Below are 21,678 nucleotides of genomic sequence, written 5' to 3' on the forward strand. Positions count from 1 at the left end.
AGGTCGTTTATAAACTGCCACCTGACCCTGCACTGCCACCGGCCGGCCGTTTATATACAACGGCTGGTCGGGAAGTGGTTAAACTACATCCAGATATGATCAGTGATCCAAGTCCTAGGTAAGGTTAGCTACCAATGGCTAAGGGCTTTCTATAACAATTCAAAGAGCCATCAATCCTACAACAGTCTGCTGATCTCACAGGAATAGGTCCCTGTCCTTTACATCCACTTAATGAGAGGATAAACAATCCGGGGGCACAGCTCACAACTCATCCTGAACTAATAAGTTACAAGGGACCCCATCCCAGCAGATCTCTGCATGTGATTATATCCATAACCTGCCATGTCACATGACCTGTGCGCGTAACATGAATGTCTTTCGCAGCCGGTGAAGAAGAAGAAAATAAAGCGAGAAGTGAAGATTTTGGAGAATTTGAGAGGAGGAACCAACATTATCCGTCTGCTGGACACCATAAAGGACCCCGTGGTGAGTAGGAAAGGAATTGGAGGGGGGGGTGGAGTTGGGTCATAAGTACCCCTTATAGTTTTATGTATTCCAATACAGTTAAGGTGGATCTAAAGGCTAAATATTGTGAACAGACCAGCTGTTTATTGTAAAAGAGACATTCTGTGTATGATGCTATGTAGACATACAGTGTCTCTCCTGCGATAAAACCATCTAACTTGCCTGTTCACAATCCTCTGTAGAATGTACGCTGAGCGGTCCGTACGCTGTGCAGTACACTTTCCGTGCCATGATGACTGCGCACGCCGCAGCAAAAATTTAACCGCATGCCACATTCAGTAGAATGTAACCTATTTAAGTGTTAGGGGCTGCCATTGCCTACTCACCACGTGTCCATTGCAGATTGCTTTTCAGAGGGAACAGTGGCAAGGTTCCGCATATTACAGCAAGCCCTTATGTACACTTGGGGCTTCTTACCAGCAGGGGGCATAATAACAATGCTGTCCAGCCTAATGAGAGCTTAGGGCAATGTAGGGTGCCCTTTGGTGAGTTTTCATGGAGGGAGGGTGGGGGTGCATGCGCAAGTGTTGCATCAATTGTGAGAAAAGAGAGAAGATGCCAGGCACAGGATTCAAGGAAATGGAGCAACAGGACCTGTCATTGTCGGAGGATTCCAAACTAGGTTACAAGTTGCACCTTATGGTTAGTGTGCCTAGGGCCCTGGACTTTAGTTGCAAGTTAAGAACCAATAAGGAGACCTAACACTAGGTATGATGTCATCACCAGATATGGCAGTGAGGGGTCCGTGTTCAGATTAAATTGTATTTGTCCTCTTTGCAGATGGTAGAGTACCCCTTTAATGACATAACTTGTATTTCCAGTCCAAGACTCCGGCCCTGGTGTTCGAGTACATCAATAACACAGACTTTAAGGTAAGCAGTGTTTGATTATTAGACCAAATATATGTCACCCTATTATGTTCTCTACCACCGACTGCTGCTGACACTCTATGCCAGTGATGGCGAACCCGTGGCACGCGTGCCACAGCCGGCACGCCGAGCCTTATCTGTGGGCACACCAGGAGAATACCGTATTTTTCGCTCCATAAGACGCACTTTTTTCCCCCCAAAAAAGGGGGGAAAATGTCAGTGCGTCTTATGGAGCGAATATAGAGCGGCCGGTCCGGTATTTCCACCGCGGCCGTGTCAGAATACCGGGCCGGCCGCTCAGCTCTGCAGTGGGACCGTACCTGTCCCTCTATCCAGCGGCGCGCTGTCTTCCCGGCTTCTGTAGTGTGCGTGACAGCCGGGTCCCAAGTGCGCATGCGCAAGAAGCAGTGCTCTTTGTGAATGGTAAGGCGGTACCTGGGACACATGACAGATCCCAGAAGCCGCCGGACCAATCACAAAGCGCAGCGCTTCTCGCGCATGCGCACTAGGCATCCGGCTGTCTGACGAGCGCCCACACTACAGAAGCCGGGAAGACAGCGCGCGGCTGGATAAAGGAACAGGTAAGATAAAAAAAAAAACTCTGCGGAAGTAAGAGCGGGTACCTGTCATATTCAGGTACCCGCTCCCCCTCCCTCCCCAAAGGTCAGCAGTCATCTGTACTGTCCGCAGTCTCTGGTCATCCCTGTGCTTTCCGCAGTCTCTGGTCATCTCCTGTACTGTCCGCAGTCTCTGGTCATCTCCTGTACTGTCCGCAGTCTCTGGTCATCCCTGTACTGTCCGCAGTCTCTGGTCATCCCTGTACTGTCCGCAGTCTCTGGTCATCCCTGTACTGTCCGCAGTCTCTGGTCATCCCTGTACTGTCCGCAGTCTCTGGTCATCCCTGTACTGTCCGCAGTCTCTGGTCATCCCTGTACTGTCCGCAGTCTCTGGTCATCCCTGTACTGTCCGCAGTCTCTGGTCATCCCTGTACTGTCCGCAGTCTCTGGTCATCCCTGTACCGTGTCCGCAGTCTCTGGTCATCCCTGTACCGTGTCCGCAGTCTCTGGTCATCCCTGTACCGTGTCCGCAGTCTCTGGTCATCCCTGTACCGTGTCCGCAGTCTCTGGTCATCCCTGTACCGTGTCCGCAGTCTCTGGTCATCCCTGTACCGTGTCCGCAGTCTCTGGTCATCCCTGTACCGTGTCCGCAGTCTCTGGTCATCCCTGTACCGTGTCCGCAGTCTCTGGTCATCCCTGTACCGTGTCCGCAGTCTCTGGTCATCCCTGTACCGTGTCCGCAGTCTCTGGTCATCCCTGTACCGTGTCCGCAGTCTCTGGTCATCCCTGTACCGTGTCCGCAGTCTCTGGTCATCCCTGTACCGTGTCCGCAGTCTCTGGTCATCCCTGTACCGTGTCCGCAGTCTCTGGTCATCCCTGTACCGTGTCCGCAGTCTCTGGTCATCCCTGTACCGTGTCCGCAGTCTCTGGTCATCCCTGTACCGTTAATTAGTTTGCACTACTGTACGAGTTGTTTTTTCTAAACCAAAAGCTCGATATTCAGGTTTCATTGCAGTGTTGGCACTTTGAAAGAAATAAGTTGGTTTTGGGTTGCAGTTTGGGCACTCGGGCTCAAAAAGGTTCGCCATCACTGCTCTATGCGTTTCCACATCCAATCAGATTCCAATATTAACAGAGTGCAGTGCGATGTCTTATACATATATTAGAGAAACTTGTGCATACCATACAAAAATAATACCAAAATCTTCTGCAGAGCTTCACTTAATTTTTGCTTTGTCCGCCATATACTGCCAAAAAGAAGGTGTATGGCAGACAAAGCGAAAAAATAAGTGAAGCTCCGTGGAAGATCATAGATAAGATAATGGGGATGGATTGAGTTACACCGGAAACTGGAGGCTTGAGAGTGCAGGAGGCTATACTAACCCCGGTTAAATGGAAAAGTGCTTTCTGACCTAAATTTCATAGGTCATATAAAGGAGGTGAGAGTATATACATTGCTCAAAAAAAATGAAAGGGACACTTTGAAAACACATCAGATCTCAATGGGGAAAAATATGCTGGATATCCATACTGATACAGACGGGGTAATGTGTTAGGAACATAAGGATGCCCCATCGTTTGATGGAAATGAAAATGATCGACCTACAGAGGACTGAGTTCAAAGACACCCTGAAAATTAAAGTGAAAAAATGAAGCAGCAGGCTAGTCCATTTTGCTGAAATTCCATTTTAGCAACACAAAATGGTCCTCAGTAGTTTGTATGGCCCCCATGTGTTTGTATGCATGCCTGACAACATCGGGGCATTCTCCTAATGAGATGACGGATGGTGTCCTGGGGTATTTCCTCCCAGATCTGGACCAGAGCATCACTGAGCTCCTGGACAGTCTGAGGCGCAACCTGGCGGCGTCAGATGGTCTGAAACATGACATCCCAGAGGTGTTCTTATTGGATTTAGGTTGGGCAAGCTTGGGGGCCGTTCAATGGTATCAATTCCTTCATCCTCCAGGAACTGCCTGCATACTCTCATCACATGAGGCCGGGCATTGTCGTGCATCAGGAGGAACCCAGGATCCACTGCACCAGCGTAGGGTCTGACAATGGGTCCAAGGATTTAATCCCGATACCTAATTGTAGTCAGGGTGCTATTGTCTAGCCTGTAGAGGTCTGTGGGTCCCTCCATGGATATGCCTCCCCAGACAATCACTGACCCACCACCAAAACAGTCATGCTGAACAATGTTGCAGGCAGCTGAACGTTCTCCACGACTTATCCAGACCCTTTCACATCTGTCACGTGCTCAGGGTGAGCCTGTTCTCATCTGTGAAAAGCACAGGGTACCTGTAGTTTACCTGCCAATTCTGGTGTTCAATTCTGGCAGTGAGCACAGAGCCCACTAGAAGAAGTTGGGCCACCCCCATGAAGTCTGTTTCTGATTGTTTGATCACAGACATTCACACCAGTGGTCTGCTGGAGGTCATTTTGTAGGACTCTGGAAGGGCTCATCCGATTCCTCCTTACACAAAGGAGCAGATACCGGTCCTGCTGATGGGTTAAGGACCTTCTATGGCCCTTTCCAGCTCTCGTAGAATAACTGCCTGTCTTCTGGAATCCCCTCCATGCTCTTGAGACTATGCTGGGAGACACAGCAAACCTGGCAATGGCTCGTATTGATGTGCAATCTTGGAGGAGTTGGACTGCCTGTGCAACCTCTGTAGGGTCCAGGTATCCCCTCATGCTACCAGTAGTGACACTGATCCTAGCCAAATGCAAAACTAGTGAAAAACAGTCAGAAAAGATGAGTAGGGAAAAAAATGTCAGTGGCCTCCATCTGTAAAACTATTCCTGTTTTGGGGGTCGTCTCATTGTTACCCATCTAGTGCACCTGTTGTTAATTGTATTAACACCAAAGCAGCTGAAACTGATTAACAACCCCCTCTGCTACTTAACTGACCAGATCAATATCCTAGGAGTTTCATTGACTTGATGCTATACTCTGATTAAAAAGTGTTCCTTTAATTTTTTTTGAGCAGTGTGTGTACAGTGGATATAAAAAGTCTACACACCCCTGTTAAAATGTCAGGTTTGTAAAAAAAATAAGACAAAGATAATTTCAGAACTTTTTCCACCTCTAATATAACCTATATACTGTACAACTCAGTTGAACAACAAACTGAAATTTTTTATGTGGGGGGAAGTAAAAATTAAAAAACTAAAATAATACGGTTGCATAAGTGTGCGCACCCTTACACTAATCCTTTTTTGAAGCACGTTTTGATGGGATTCCTGCGCTCAGTCTTTTTGGGGAGGAGTCTATCAGCATGGCACATCTTGACTTGGCAATTTTTGCCCGTTCTTCCTTGCATAAACACTCCAAATCTGTCAGATTGCGAGGGCATCTCCTGTGCACAGCCCTCTTCAGATCACCCCACAGATTTTCTATCAGATTCAGGTCTGGGCTCTGGCTGGGCCATTCCAAACTTTCATCTTCTTCTAGTGAAGCCATTCCTTTGTTGATTTGGATGTATGCATTGGGTCGTTGTCATGCTGAAAGATGAAGTTCCTCTTCATGTCAGCTTTCTAGCAGAAGCCTGCAGGGTTTGTGCAAATATTGACTGGTATTTGGAACGGTTCATAATTCCCTCTACCTTGACTGAGACCCCAGTTCCTGCTGAAGAAAAACCGTGCTAAGCATGATGCTGCCACCACCATGCTTCACGGTGGGTATGGTGTTCTTTTGGTGATGTGCATTGTTTTTGCACCAAACATATCTTTTGAAATTATGGCCAAAAAGTTTAACTTTGGTTTCATCAGACCATAACACAGTTTCCCAAATGCATTTGGCAGACTTCAGATGAGTTTTTGCCAAGTTTAGCCGGGCTTGGATGTTTTTCTTCATAAGAAAAGGCTTCCATCTTGCCACTCTACCCCATAGCCCAGACATATGAAGAATACGAGAGATTGTTGTCACATGTACCACATAGCCAGTACTTGCCAGATATTCCCGCTGCTCCTTTAATGTTGCTGTAGGCCTCTTGGCAGCCTCCCAGACCAGTTTTCTTCTTGTCTTTTCATCAATTTTGGAGGGACGTCCAGTTCTTGGTGATGTCACTGATGTGCCATATTTACTCCACTTGATGACTGTCTTCACTGTGTTCCATGGTACTTTAGAAGCTAAGAAAATGTCAGGAAAGACCTACTAGAACAGCTGAACTTTATTTGGGGTTAATCAGAGGCATTTTAAATGATGGCGGATGTGTACTGACTCCTATTTAACATGATTTTGAATGTGATTGCTTAATTCTGAACACAGCTACATCCCCAGTTATAAGAGGGTGTGTACACTTATGCAACCACATTATTTTAGTTTGTTTACTTCCACCCCTAAAAGATTTCAGTTTATTTTTCGATTGGGTTGAACAGTTTATAGGTCACATTAAAGGTGGAAAAAGTTCTGAAATTTTTTTCTTTTTTCTTTTTTCTTTTTTTTTTTTACATCACAGAAACCTGACATTTTAACAGGGGTGTGTAAACTTTTTATATCCACTGTATGTTGGTGAAGCATGAACACTGATTGAAAGCAAAATTTGCACACTTCAACCATTGGATGGGAGGACAACCACACACAATAGACAATTTTTTGCAAATAAATATATTCATTTAAAGCAGTGGTTCTCAACCTTTCTAACGCCGCGACCCCTTAATACAGTTCCTCATGTTGTGGTGACCCCCAACCATAAAATTATTTTCGTTGCTACTTCAGAACTGTAATTTTGCAGTGGGAGGAATAGTGCCCCATCATTGGTATCAGTGGGAGGACTAGTGTCCCATCGTTGGTATCAGTGGGAGGAATAGTGCCCCATCATTGGTGTCAGTGGGAGGAATAGTGTCCCATCGTTGGTATCAGTGGGAGGAATAGTGTCCCGCCATTGGTGTCAGTGGGAGGAATAGTGCCCCATCATTGGTATCAGTGGGAGGACTAGCGCCCCATCACTGATGTCAGTGGGAGGAATAGTGCCCCATCGTTGGTATCAGTGGGAGGAATAGTGTCCCATCGTTGGTATCAGTGGGAGGAATAGTGCCCCATCGTTGGTATCAGTGGGAGGAATAGTGTCCCGCCATTGGTGTCAGTGGGAGGAATAGTGCCCCATCATTGGTATCAGTGGGAGGACTAGCGCCCCATCACTGATGTCAGTGGGAGGAATAGTGTCCCATCGTTGGTATCAGTGGGAGGAATAGCGCCCCATCGTTGGTGTCAGTGGGAGGAATAGTGCCCCATCATTGGTATCAGTGGGAGGAATAGTGCCCCATCATTGGTGTCAGTGGGAGGAATAGTGCCCCATCATTGGTGTCAGTGGGGGGAATAGTGCTCCATCATTGGTGTCAGTGGGAGGAATAGTGTCCCATCATTGGTGTCAGTGGGGGGAGGAATAGTGCCCCATCATTGGTATCAGTGGGAGGAATAGTGCCCCATCATTGGTGTCAGTGGGAGGAATAGTGTCCCATCATTGGTGTCAGTGGGAGGAATAGTGTCCCATCATTGGTGTCAGTGGGAGGAATAGTGTCCCATCATTGGTATCAGTGGGAGGAATAGTGCCCCATCATTGGTATCAGTGGGAGGAATAGTGCCCCATCGTTGGTGTCAGTGGGGGGAGGAATAGTGCCTATCATTGGTGTCAGTGGGGGGAGGAATAGTGCCCCATCGTTGGTGTCAGTGGGGGGAGGAATAGTGCCCCATCGTTGGTGTCAGTGGGGGGAGGAATAGTGCCCCATCGTTGGTGTCAGTGGGGGGAGGAATAGTGCCCCATCGTTGGTGTCAGTGGGGGGAGGAATAGTGCCCCATCGTTGGTGTCAGTGGGGGGAGGAATAGTGCCCCATCGTTGGTGTCAGTGGGGGGAGGAATAGTGCCCCATCGTTGGTGTCAGTGGGGGGAGGAATAGTGCCCCATCGTTGGTGTCAGTGGGGGGAGGAATAGTGCCCCATCGTTGGTGTCAGTGGGGGGAGGAATAGTGCCCCATCGTTGGTGTCAGTGGGGGGAGGAATAGTGCCCCATCGTTGGTGTCAGTGGGGGGAGGAATAGTGCCCCATCGTTGGTGTCAGTGGGGGGAGGAATAGTGCCCCATCGTTGGTGTCAGTGGGGGGAGGAATAGTGCCCCATCGTTGGTGTCAGTGGGGGGAGGAATAGTGCCCCATCGTTGGTGTCAGTGGGGGGAGGAATAGTGCCCCATCGTTGGTGTCAGTGGGGGGAGGAATAGTGCCCCATCGTTGGTGTCAGTGGGGGGAGGAATAGTGCCCCATCGTTGGTGTCAGTGGGGGGAGGAATAGTGCCCCATCGTTGGTGTCAGTGGGGGGAGGAATAGTGCCCCATCGTTGGTGTCAGTGGGGGGAGGAATAGTGCCCCATCGTTGGTGTCAGTGGGGGGAGGAATAGTGCCCCATCGTTGGTGTCAGTGGGGGGAGGAATAGTGCCCCATCGTTGGTGTCAGTGGGGGGAGGAATAGTGCCCCATCGTTGGTGTCAGTGGGGGGAGGAATAGTGCCCCATCGTTGGTGTCAGTGGGGGGAGGAATAGTGCCCCATCGTTGGTGTCAGTGGGGGGAGGAATAGTGCCCCATCGTTGGTGTCAGTGGGGGGAGGAATAGTGCCCCATCGTTGGTGTCAGTGGGGGGAGGAATAGTGCCCCATCGTTGGTGTCAGTGGGGGGAGGAATAGTGCCCCATCGTTGGTGTCAGTGGGGGGAGGAATAGTGCCCCATCGTTGGTGTCAGTGGGGGGAGGAATAGTGCCCCATCGTTGGTGTCAGTGGGGGGAGGAATAGTGCCCCATCGTTGGTGTCAGTGGGGGGAGGAATAGTGCCCCATCGTTGGTGTCAGTGGGGGGAGGAATAGTGCCCCATCGTTGGTGTCATTGGGGGGAGGAATAGTGCCCCATCGTTGGTGTCATTGGGGGGAGGAATAGTGCCCCATCGTTGGTGTCAGTGGGGGGAGGAATAGTGCCCCATCGTTGGTGTCAGTGGGGGGAGGAATAGTGCCCCATCGTTGGTGTCAGTGGGGGGAGGAATAGTGCCCCATCGTTGGTGTCAGTGGGGGGAGGAATAGTGCCCCATCGTTGGTGTCAGTGGGGGGAGGAATAGTGCCCCATCGTTGGTGTCAGTGGGGGGAGGAATAGTGCCCCATCGTTGGTGTCAGTGGGGGGAGGAATAGTGCCCCATCGTTGGTGTCAGTGGGGGGAGGAATAGTGCCCCATCGTTGGTGTCAGTGGGGGGAGGAATAGTGCCCCATCGTTGGTGTCAGTGGGGGGAGGAATAGTGCCCCATCGTTGGTGTCAGTGGGGGGAGGAATAGTGCCCCATCGTTGGTGTCAGTGGGGGGAGGAATAGTGCCCCATCGTTGGTGTCAGTGGGGGGAGGAATAGTGCCCCATCGTTGGTATTAGTGACACAAATGATGGGGCACTATTCCTCCCACTGACACCAATGATACTTACCTTGCTGACCCCTGCTCCAGCCTGGGCTCGCTCTCTCCCTCTCCCATCTACAGCCTGCAGAAGCAAAATTTGCACTTACCTGTCAGCTGTCTTCCTTCTCTGGCCTCTCTCCTCTTCACTCGGTCCTGCAGCTCCCTCGATCTTCTTCGATCTGCGCGCTCTGCCGCTCGGCTCCTCCTCTCCAAGCTCCACCTCCTCGCCGGTGATTGGCCACCTGTGTGCCTCTCCTGAGCTACAGTTCCGGTGGCCAATCAGCGGCGAGGAGGCGGAGCTGTTGAGTGATCCCGGAGGTGTGGCCAGGTTACAGGGGCAGCATATCATCCCGCCCACAGATCGCGAGACAGAGCAGCGGTATCTCGGTTCCTAAGACCATCGGAAATATGTGTTTTCCGATGGTCTTAGGCGACCCCTGGGAAATGGTCGTTCGACCCCCAAAGGGGTCGCGACCCCCAGGTTGAGAACCGCTGATTTAAAGGAATCATTTATAATTTATGGTTTTATGATTTTTAGTATTATTTATCGTGTGGTATGCACAAGTTTCACTCTTATATGTATAATACACAGAGTTTCATGATATTAAGTGGTATACATGACCGCACTGCACTCTAATATTGTGGTGGTTTGTTGTGGTTGGATGGAAGCAGAGGGGTAGATTACTAATACTAAAGGTAATTGTTAAGAGGTTATCAGTTAAGTTATCATGTCACCCAATATTCGGTTTCTATTCAGTAGCCAAAAAAGGCATTCAAAAAAGAGGGGTTTGTGAAAAGAGATTCACAGAAAAGCGGCTACATAATGAATAGAACGTGACACTCAGAAAATTTCCAAAAATTATGCTTTATTACACATATATAGATATGACATATGGGCATATGCCCTGGTTTACCATCACCTCAGTATGAGACAATAACACACAGACCTAAAACCATATAAAATGACATCAAGACCGGTCTAAATGCATGTGCAACAGAAAGAATGACTACAAGAGTCTAATACCTCTGCAGCGCAAGCACATAGGTGAACACTTCCATGGGGAGGTGTATCCAAAAATTGTACCATAAGTATACCATAATATAGAATATATAATGAATGACCATATCAATCTGGTGAATCCCAATAAGGGAATCCAAAAATTATACTATGGATATATATGTATATCACATGTATGCAAGGCAGCAGCACAAAAAGCGTGAAGAAGAGAACAATAGGCCTAGGGCCTGTATGGAAAAAGACATAAATGTCCAATATATGATACAATGCATTCCTGTGCCAGCACACGTGGTTGGGGCCCATTCATCTGTAATATAAACAGCTGTATCTCATAGCTTTTGAATGAAAATAAGCCCCAGTTATTCCCAGGATGGGAGAAAAGATGCAAATAGCAACATACTGCTTGAAATGGTGTCTTCACCACTGTTTGTGGACTACACACCACCTTTTGTAGAAAAAACAACAAGACATGTCCCAAGGTATCTTCTGCTTGTAGAAATATATATGGTGTTATATCTTGTGTCCTACATAAAGCACCATGATGTCCCCATCCTGTAGTAAAACAAATAATGTGGGAAGTCACTGACAGAGCTTACACTCAGTAAGATATATAGATCATATAGATCACAGAGGATCATATATCTAATGTCCCGCAACAATCCACTCACCACCTGTGCTGTGGAAAATGAAAATAAAAGAAATGTCCTTCATGGGTATTGCCATACACGGCCACAGAGACCAGGGAGCCACCGCTGACATCCGCCGATATACCGCGGGCTCCAGCCCCTTCTTGGCGCTTGTGCTGCTCACACTTGCCTCATGGCATGTGAAGATGGCTTCCTCCTCATGGACCAGCGTGCGTTCCACCTAGTGCGCATGACCGGAAGTGACGTAACTGACGTATGACGTCAACGCGTTTCGCCGATGGGCGTATCTCACTCAGCTTCGTCAGGACCAATGAGATAACTGCATTTCAATATCCTATTTATAGTGGGTAAGAACCCACCCATTTATGCAAAAGAGGATGACCTGCAATTATTCTAATGGGAAAGAACAAGGGGGGGGAGGCTAAATACTTAGCACAGCTGCTGGTCTTAATAAAATTAAAAGAAAACAGACGGCTGGAGTCAACAATGAGGGGAGAGGCTGAATATTATTTACCGATATACATATTGATCACATGGATCATAAATTATATATATCTCTCAATCTATTAAAGCCTTTCATACATTCCCACCAATAGATAGTGATATAGATCAGAGAATCAACAATTCCATTCACCAAATCTGGTTACTTAAAAATCAATGTCTATTATCAACAGGTATCCTGTATTACCTAAAACCACCACAAGATGGCAATATAACCTGAGAATTCACATAAGGGTCATTACGACTAAAATATCCCAATTCTTTCCCAATTTTTTAACAGCCATCTCATAATGTGATTATTGTACAAAGAAAGGAAGTACTAAAGATCATTTGATCAGGCCGTAAACCCTTATATATTATACAAGCTACATGAAAGTTCATATCATAGGATCATCCCTACTTGTATAAATATTCCCACTGTATATAGTGTGGTTAATGAGATTAGTTGATCACAATTCCAACCACAAAGGGGGATGGGGAAATGCCATCAACTAACCGTCACATGGTAGTGAACCCGTACATAGTCCCATAGATCTATTTTTCCAAAAACACTTGGAGATCACATTCCACATTTAGCCCCTTAGGGTACAGTGTATCAAGTTTATATATCCAATATTTCTCCTTTTTAAGCAGTTCTCTATCAAAGTCACCCCTCCTTTGTGGGAAGTGCAATGCATAGAAACCTTTTACTTTGGTACCATCCAATTTGCCTCCATGGTATTTGGCATAATGTTGAGCAAGATTACTATCAGGGTCATTAGATCTGATATCTCTAAGATGTTCACCTATTCGTACTTTAAGTTGTCTTTTAGTCTTACCTACATACATCTTTTTACAGGGACAGGTTAAAATATATAGTACTCTTACTGTAGAGCAATTTATAAGACTCTGAATTTTGTAGTGAGTATTATTTCCTGAATCATAAAAAGAATCTGTGCGATCCACATACTTGCAGATTTGACATTTCCCACATTTAAACATTCCCTTAGTACGTGATTTTAGCCATGTTGTTTGTTTTAATGGTTGATAATCTGAATGAATAAGGAGATCACCAAGATTTGGTGCTCTTCTTGCTACCATTTGGGGACGTTCACCTACTATCTTACTCAACCTGGGACATTGGGTGAGAATCTTCCAGTGTTTTTCCAATATCAATTTGACATCTTGCCACTGGGCTCCAAATTGGGTTATCATTCTCACAGGCTGATCACTCAATTTGGCCTTTTCTTCCTTTTTGGTAGATAATAAATCCTCGCGGTCAGTTTGATATGCCCGCCTCCGAGCATTTCTAATTTGGGAGTGGGAATATCCCCTTTCTCTAAATCTTTTGTAGAGGTCCTGAGCTTCTATTTTAAAATCATTGATGTTTGAACAGTTTCTTCGACATCTCAAAAACTGTCCCACAGGAATCCCTGAGATCAGTGAACGTGGATGGTAGCTTCTTGCCTCCAATAAAGTATTGGCGGCTGTGGGTTTTCTATATGTCTTAGTGAGAAGTTTTCCATTTTCCAGTCTAATCTCCAGATCCAGAAAAGAAATGCATCTTTCATCAAATATGTATGTAAGTCCAATATTAAAGGAGTTCTGATTTAGCTCTTCCAGGAATAATTTTAATTCCTCAGATGTTCCTTGCCATACAAGGAACACATCATCTATATATCTTAACCAGATCTGGACATTAGCTAGGAATCTTGGTGATCTAAACACTACTTGTTCCTCCCAAAACCCCAAATGGAGACATGCGTAAGCCGGAGCCCACGGTGCTCCCATACTAGTACCTCTAGTTTGCTGATAAAAGGTATTATTGAATTGAAAGAAGTTATGTTTCAGTGCAAACTCCAGTAACTCACTAATGAATTCGTTCTGTCCTCCTAAAGTGGGATATGTTTTGTCAAGGAAGTAGGAAACTGATCTCACACCACATTCATGTGGGATAGAGGTGTAAAGTGACTCCACATCTATTCCCACTAGAATGGAGTTGTCCTGAATAGTCATATTTTTGATTTTAGCCAACACATCTTTAGTATCCCTAACATATGAGGCGAGATTCGGAACCATATCCTTAAGAAACAAGTCAATATATTTCCCTGTTTTATCTAGGGGACCATTGATGGCAGAAACAATAGGTCTGCCTGGAGGGTTTTCTTGGTTTTTATGTATTTTTGGGATAATGTAAAAAGTAGGGTGATTGAATTCTTCAGTTCTCAGATAGTCATATTCTTTTTTTGTTAATAAACCCACTTCTTTTCCTAATGTTAAAATGGAATTCAGTTTTTTAACCACCATATGGAAAGGATTCGCAGTCACTTTCCTATATGTGGATGAATCACTCAATAAACGTTTCACCTCCCTAACATAGTTTAGTTCTTTCATAATCACCACATTACCCCCTTTATCACTTCTCTTAATGACAATATCTCTAGTCTCTTTTAATTCTTTTAGAGCTTTTCTTTCTCTTTTAGTGAGGTTATCACCAATTGGCATTTTCCACTCAAGATTTTTAAGATCATCAGCAACAAAGTCTAGAAATGTCGAGATCCTCATATTAGAACGAATTTTCGGCATTTTTGTCGATCTGATGTTTAGATCGACCTTTCTAATAATGTTGTTAAAATTATCCAAATCTATTACATTTTCATCATCATCCTCATTTTCTTCTATGAGAGATATCAACATATCCAGCATCTTGCGATCCTCAGTGGACGAGTCAGAGGCCAAATCCTCCAAGATAATGGGATTACTGTGTATCATTCTCAGGAAAACTTTTCTTAGAAATAAGTTTACATCTTTAAATACCTCGAACTCGTCCATGGGAGTCACTGGTGAAAAGGACATTCCTTTATTTAATAAAGAAATATGTTCCCTTTTAAGTGGAAAGTTAGCCAAATTGATCACCTTTTTGTCATTAATATTCTCTTCTACTACCTCCTCTGACTTCTTGTTCTGCCCTTGTCCTCCTGATGTTTGTTTTTTAAGGATTCCTCTACTTTCTTTTTTGATCCTCTTCCCATCTGTAATTGATGGATACGAGGAGGTTCTCCGTTCTGTTGGTCTAAAAAAGAGACCGATTTCCCAAGATTTTCTGACTCACTTTCACTAGACATAGTTTCTCCCATTGATCTAGAATGTGAACGAAAAACTCTTCGTTTAGATCGACTCCTACTTCTTTTTGTGGTGAGATCAAATATCTCACCTGTTTCCCAGTCTTTTAAATCACGTCTAAATTTAGTTTGTTTAGTAGTTCTAAGATTTTTCTGTACTTTTTCGACTTCCTTTTTCAGTTGTTCATTATATTTTGCAAAATTCTCCTGATTTTTAAAAGGATCTAGATCTAGTGCGCTTTTATTGATAGCCTGATCCAGTTCTTCAAGTTGTAATTTTTCTTCCTCTACAATAAGTTTCATACCATTAATCCCATGTTCTATACACAGCACTTTCCACTTCTCCAAAAACCTTTCATTATGTAAATGTTCAGCTGGAACAACCTTACTTCTCAGACCACGTGGGATAATACTCTGTCTGATATAAGCTTCCAAGAAACAAACATCCCACTTACGATTGAGACGTTTGATAACAAGCTTTTTATGTTCCCGGAATTTAATCTTAATGTCCTCATCTTCAGTAGATAGATTTGGGCCTTCTGCTACAAAGGCTTGATACATTTCCAACTCTACCTCATCTCCCGGTATGAATGCCATGAATACCAGCCCCTCACTCAGGGTGCTCCAGCCGTCTATAAAAATAAAACACTCACAATCTGGGGTGATGGCAAACCAAATTATCAACGTCAATTAACCTCTAAAAGAACAGGTCCATCAGAACCCAAAAAGATACATATACTAAAGGTAATTGTTAAGAGGTTATCAGTTAAGTTATCATGTCACCCAATATTCGGTTTCTATTCAGTAGCCAAAAAAGGCATTCAAAAAAGAGGGGTTTGTGAAAAGAGATTCACAGAAAAGCGGCTACATAATGAATAGAACGTGACACTCAGAAAATTTCCAAAAATTATGCTTTATTACACATATATAGATATGACATATGGGCATATGCCCTGGTTTACCATCACCTCAGTATGAGACAATAACACACAGACCTAAAACCATATAAAATGACATCAAGACCGGTCTAAATGCATGTGCAACAGAAAGAATGACTACAAGAGTCTAATACCTCTGCAGCGCAAGCACATAGGTGAACACTTCCATGGGGAGGTGTATCCAAAAATTGTACCATAAGTATACCATAATATAGAATATATAATGAATGACCATATCAATCTGGTGAATCCCAATAAGGGAATCCAAAAATTATACTATGGATATATATGTATATCACATGTATGCAAGGCAGCAGCACAAAAAGCGTGAAGAAGAGAACAATAGGCCTAGGGCCTGTATGGAAAAAGACATAAATGTCCAATATATGATACAATGCATTCCTGTGCCAGCACACGTGGTTGGGGCCCATTCATCTGTAATATAAACAGCTGTATCTCATAGCTTTTGAATGAAAATAAGCCCCAGTTATTCCCAGGATGGGAGAAAAGATGCAAATAGCAACATACTGCTTGAAATGGTGTCTTCACCACTGTTTGTGGACTACACACCACCTTTTGTAGAAAAAACAACAAGACATGTCCCAAGGTATCTTCTGCTTGTAGAAATATATATGGTGTTATATCTTGTGTCCTACATAAAGCACCATGATGTCCCCATCCTGTAGTAAAACAAATAATGTGGGAAGTCACTGACAGAGCTTACACTCAGTAAGATATATAGATCATATAGATCACAGAGGATCATATATCTAATGTCCCGCAACAATCCACTCACCACCTGTGCTGTGGAAAATGAAAATAAAAGAAATGTCCTTCATGGGTATTGCCATACACGGCCACAGAGACCAGGGAGCCACCGCTGACATCCGCCGATATACCGCGGGCTCCAGCCCCTTCTTGGCGCTTGTGCTGCTCACACTTGCCTCATGGCATGTGAAGATGGCTTCCTCCTCATGGACCAGCGTGCGTTCCACCTAGTGCGCATGGCCGGAAGTGACGTAACTGACGTATGACGTCAACGCGTTTCGCCGATGGGCGTATCTCACTCAGCTTCGTCAGGACCAATGAGATAACTGCATTTCAATATCCTATTTATAGTGGGTAAGAACCCACCCATTTATGCAAAAGAGGATGACCTGCAATTATTCTAATGGGAAAGAACAAGGGGGGGGAGGCTAAATACTTAGCACAGCTGCTGGTCTTAATAAAATTAAAAGAAAACAGACGGCTGGAGTCAACAATGAGGGGAGAGGCTGAATATTATTTACCGATATACATATTGATCACATGGATCATAAATTATATATATCTCTCAATCTATTAAAGCCTTTCATACATTCCCACCAATAGATAGTGATATAGATCAGAGAATCAACAATTCCATTCACCAAATCTGGTTACTTAAAAATCAATGTCTATTATCAACAGGTATCCTGTATTACCTAAAACCACCACAAGATGGCAATATAACCTGAGAATTCACATAAGGGTCATTACGACTAAAATATCCCAATTCTTTCCCAATTTTTTAACAGCCATCTCATAATGTGATTATTGTACAAAGAAAGGAAGTACTAAAGATCATTTGATCAGGCCGTAAACCCTCGGCGGATGTCAGCGGTGGCTCCCTGGTCTCTGTGGCCGTGTATGGCAATACCCATGAAGGACATTTCTTTTATTTTCATTTTCCACAGCACAGGTGGTGAGTGGATTGTTGCGGGACATTAGATATATGATCCTCTGTGATCTATATGATCTATATATCTTACTGAGTGTAAGCTCTGTCAGTGACTTCCCACATTATTTGTTTTACTACAGGATGGGGACATCATGGTGCTTTATGTAGGACACAAGATATAACACCATATATATTTCTACAAGCAGAAGATACCTTGGGACATGTCTTGTTGTTTTTTCTACAAAAGGTGGTGTGTAGTCCACAAACAGTGGTGAAGACACCATTTCAAGCAGTATGTTGCTATTTGCATCTTTTCTCCCATCCTGGGAATAACTGGGGCTTATTTTCATTCAAAAGCTATGAGATACAGCTGTTTATATTACAGATGAATGGGCCCCAACCACGTGTGCTGGCACAGGAATGCATTGTATCATATATTGGACATTTATGTCTTTTTCCATACAGGCCCTAGGCCTATTGTTCTCTTCTTCACGCTTTTTGTGCTGCTGCCTTGCATACATGTGATATACATATATATCCATAGTATAATTTTTGGATTCCCTTATTGGGATTCACCAGATTGATATGGTCATTCATTATATATTCTATATTATGGTATACTTATGGTACAATTTTTGGATACACCTCCCCATGGAAGTGTTCACCTATGTGCTTGCGCTGCAGAGGTATTAGACTCTTGTAGTCATTCTTTCTGTTGCACATGCATTTAGACCGGTCTTGATGTCATTTTATATGGTTTTAGGTCTGTGTGTTATTGTCTCATACTGAGGTGATGGTAAACCAGGGCATATGCCCATATGTCATATCTATATATGTGTAATAAAGCATAATTTTTGGAAATTTTCTGAGTGTCACGTTCTATTCATTATGTAGCCGCTTTTCTGGGTAGATTACTAAACCTGGAGCGTTCAGAATCTGGTGCAGCTGTGCATGGTAGCCAATCCGCTTCTAAGTTCAGCTTGTTCAATTAAGCCAGCCTTTTTTAACCAGTGTGCCTTCAAGTTTCTTCAGGGGTGCTTTGGTAAAATGCCTAAAAATTACCCAAAAATTGTATGCAAGCCAGCAGGTGGATCAAGCCTGCCTTTTAGTTACACAAAGCCATAGATTTTCATTGTGCACCATTACAACCTTGATGCCGCTAACAACCAATGACTGCTTGTTCAATTTACCTTTGACAATAAAACCTGAAAGCTGATTGGTTTCTGTGCACAGCTGCACTAGATTTTGCCCTTTCCAGTTTTAGTAAATGACCCCCAGAGTGTCTGTATGTTATGCCTGGGTGGGGTGTGAAGTTTGCTGTGAGATTCTCGGTTTGTCTGGGATGTTAAAGAATCAGTGGCGGGAACTATGTGTACATGACTATGAATGCCAGAGGTAGGGGGCGGGGCATGCCGGGAGTGGTGGCGTTTCCTCCTTTAACAGATGTTTTCTCTTTGCAGCAATTATATCAGATCCTGACAGATTATGACATTCGATATTACATGTACGAGCTACTAAAGGTGAGAGTCTGGCATCTTGTCTCCATTTTCTCCATATTGGTAGCATCTTTCCTTAGAGGGTAACTGGGGGGGATTCAGCATGACAGACAGGAGATGGTGTAACTGAAGAATTTCTGCCCGGATTTATAGTGACCAGGGGGTCTGGCATGGCAGAGGGGTGATGGTGGTCTCTTCTTAGATTTATAGTGACTGCGCTTTGGCCTGTGTCTCCTGTCATGATTGAAAGCTGTTTGTTTTGTTATCAGGCTCTGGATTACTGTCACAGCCAGGGGGTGATGCACAGAGACGTCAAACCGCATAACGTCATGATTGATCACCAGCAGAAGAAGGTAGTCTGAGCCCCCTTTCATCCTCCTCTCCCTCTATTGCTATATAATGTACACCCCAATGTTCACCCCTTGCTCCCTGATATCCACTTCTATCCTCCTTTCCCTTCATTGCTGTATAATGAATGAACCCTCTATTTTCACCTCTTCCTCCCTGTTCTCCACTACTCCCCCATCTCACTCCATCACTGTATAATGTACCCCCTCCTTCCTACCTGATCTCCACCACTAACCCCCCCCTTCCCAATTGCTGCATAATGTGCTTCCATTCTCCTCTCCCTCCATCACTGTATAATGAAATCCCAACCCCCTCTCCCCCCCCCCCCCCCCGTCTTCACACCACTCCCCACCCCCATCCTCATCTCTCCATAGCTGTATAATCTCTCCCCCCCTCCTCTTCCTCATAAAAGTATGATGACAGCCCCCCACCCCCCCATTCTTTGCCCCTTCCCCCATTATGATCTCTCCCTCTATCATTGTATCATGTAACCTCTCAATCTTCATCCCTTCCTCTATGATCTCCTTTCCACTCCCCTCCCATATCCTCTTCTCCCTCCATCGCTGTATAGCGAGCACTCAATTTTTTGCCTCTTCCTCCTATATCTCCCCTCCCCCATCCTCCTCTCCCTCCATTCCTGTATATTGAACCCCCAAATCTTCACCCCCATGATCTCCACTTGCTTCCCCCTCCATTGCTGTATAATAAACCCTCCAATATTTACCTCTTCCTTCATGTTTTGCACTCCCCTCACCCATCATCCTATCGCTCCATTGCTGTATGATGTACCCTTGTTCCTTGCGCCCATTCTCCTCTCCCTCCATCCTGAATAATGTATCCCCCATTCCTCACTCCCATCCTCCTCCCTCCATCGCTGTATAGCGTTGTCCCTCTGTCTTTTCCATATGCAGTGCAACATTTACTTTTTCTTTTGCAGTTGCGACTGATAGATTGGGGATTGGCAGAGTTTTATCACCCAGCACAGGAGTACAATGTGCGTGTTGCCTCCCGATATTTCAAGGGGCCGGAGTTGTTGGTGGATTACCAGGTAAGCAGTCTGTGAATGACTCTTTATTGGCGTTATTTATATCTAAAAGTCCTAAGAATCAGTCACTTATATTACAGATGAATGGGCCCCAACTACATGTGCCGGCACGGGACTGTACTGCATTTCATTTGTGATATTCTTTTTGCTGCCTAACATAGGCTTATGGTTATGCCTCTCTTTTGACGCACACTGTGCTCGCTGCATTGTATACATGTGATATTTCATACCTTCGGTATAATTTTTCGGAATTCCCCTCTATGGGATAGAACCTATATGGTCATGACACATGTCTTTATATTCATTACATGTGACACTATATACCTATGGTATAATTTTTGTGTACACCTCCTTTGGGAAGTGTTAACCTATGTGCCAGTGCTACAAAGACTTTAGACCTTAGTGGTCATTGTCTTTGCAGCACATTTATTCAGACCGGTCTTGGTGTTATTTTATATGGTTTTAGGTCTGTGTGTATTGTCTCATACTGAGGTGATGGTAAACCAGGGCGATTGCCCATATGTCTAATATTTATATGTAATAAAGCATAATTTTTGGAAATTTTTCTGAGTATCACATTCTGTTCATAATGTAGCCGCTTTTCTGTGAATTCCTTTTCACAAACCCTTCTTTTTTGTATGCCTCTTTGGGCTACTGAATGGAAGCCATATATTGGGTGATACAGTAATTTATTTTGTAACCTCTAAAAAAACTATCTTTAGTCAATGTGAATGACTCTTCCCCTGTACTGCTCCCCCTCCAAGCTCACGTTGATCATCTTTTCCCTCTTCTCCAGATGTATGATTACAGTCTGGACATGTGGAGTCTCGGCTGCATGTTAGCCAGCATGATCTTCCGCAAGGAGCCATTTTTCCACGGTCAGGACAACTACGACCAGGTGAGCTTCTTCATGTGGAAGAGAGGAGAAAGATATATAGGGAAGGCGTTTAATAGGCTTCCTGATCATGTAATCACTTATATTGGATGTCCCAATGATAATGTGACCAGGCACCCATCCTATTGGCTACCAGTTGTCTGAGCAAACTGTCGATGATAATGCAGTCACAGTGCTGGAAAAAGTGAACTGAGCATGCTCCCAGCACGAAGCAATGACATTTATGTGGCCGTACAGAATAAAGCTCATATCTCTGCTGCAATGTACATCTGTCTGGATGGCAGGGAAGGGTTTAATGTTCATATCTAGTGATGGGGAGATGTGTTCCCATAGGGAATTGAGACCCCCCCCCCCAGCCTATCTGTTTGTTTTGTCAGTCTACAACTGACAGACTGGAGGGAAATCTATATGGGCCAACCTTTTAGTATGTATGTACTGTCTATTGCGGTCAGACTGTAAGAGAGCTGCCCCTAGTCAAATCGGAGATTAGATTGGAGGGCTGCAATAAGTTCCACTGTCATTCAGGTGGGGCCCCCCTTTCTACAATAGCTCCTTTTGTCATCAGGTGGGCCTGCTCTGTCTGCTGTAGGCTCCTTCTGTCATCAGGTGGGCCTCCTCTGTCTTTTGA

General features: G+C 44.8%; 1 protein-coding gene across 1 annotated transcript in view; it reads left to right on the forward strand.

The window, feature by feature from the left end:
- CSNK2A2 (casein kinase 2 alpha 2) overlaps positions 1–21,678 on the forward strand; it is a 37,267-nt gene that overhangs the window by 9,430 nt on the left and 6,159 nt on the right. The window contains exons 3-8 of the mRNA XM_089678914.1: positions 385–486; positions 1,347–1,397; positions 18,727–18,786; positions 19,032–19,115; positions 20,048–20,158; positions 20,952–21,053. Of these exons, the coding sequence (XP_089535040.1) occupies positions 385–486; positions 1,347–1,397; positions 18,727–18,786; positions 19,032–19,115; positions 20,048–20,158; positions 20,952–21,053 (510 nt within the window). The remainder of the gene's footprint in view (positions 1–384; positions 487–1,346; positions 1,398–18,726; positions 18,787–19,031; positions 19,116–20,047; positions 20,159–20,951; positions 21,054–21,678) is intronic.

Source organism: Staurois parvus, unplaced genomic scaffold, assembly GCF_062004578.1.
Source record: "Staurois parvus isolate SC_StPar_1 unplaced genomic scaffold, SC_StPar_1.0 ptg000211l, whole genome shotgun sequence".
In the NCBI taxonomy this organism is placed as follows: Eukaryota; Metazoa; Chordata; class Amphibia; order Anura; family Ranidae; genus Staurois; species Staurois parvus.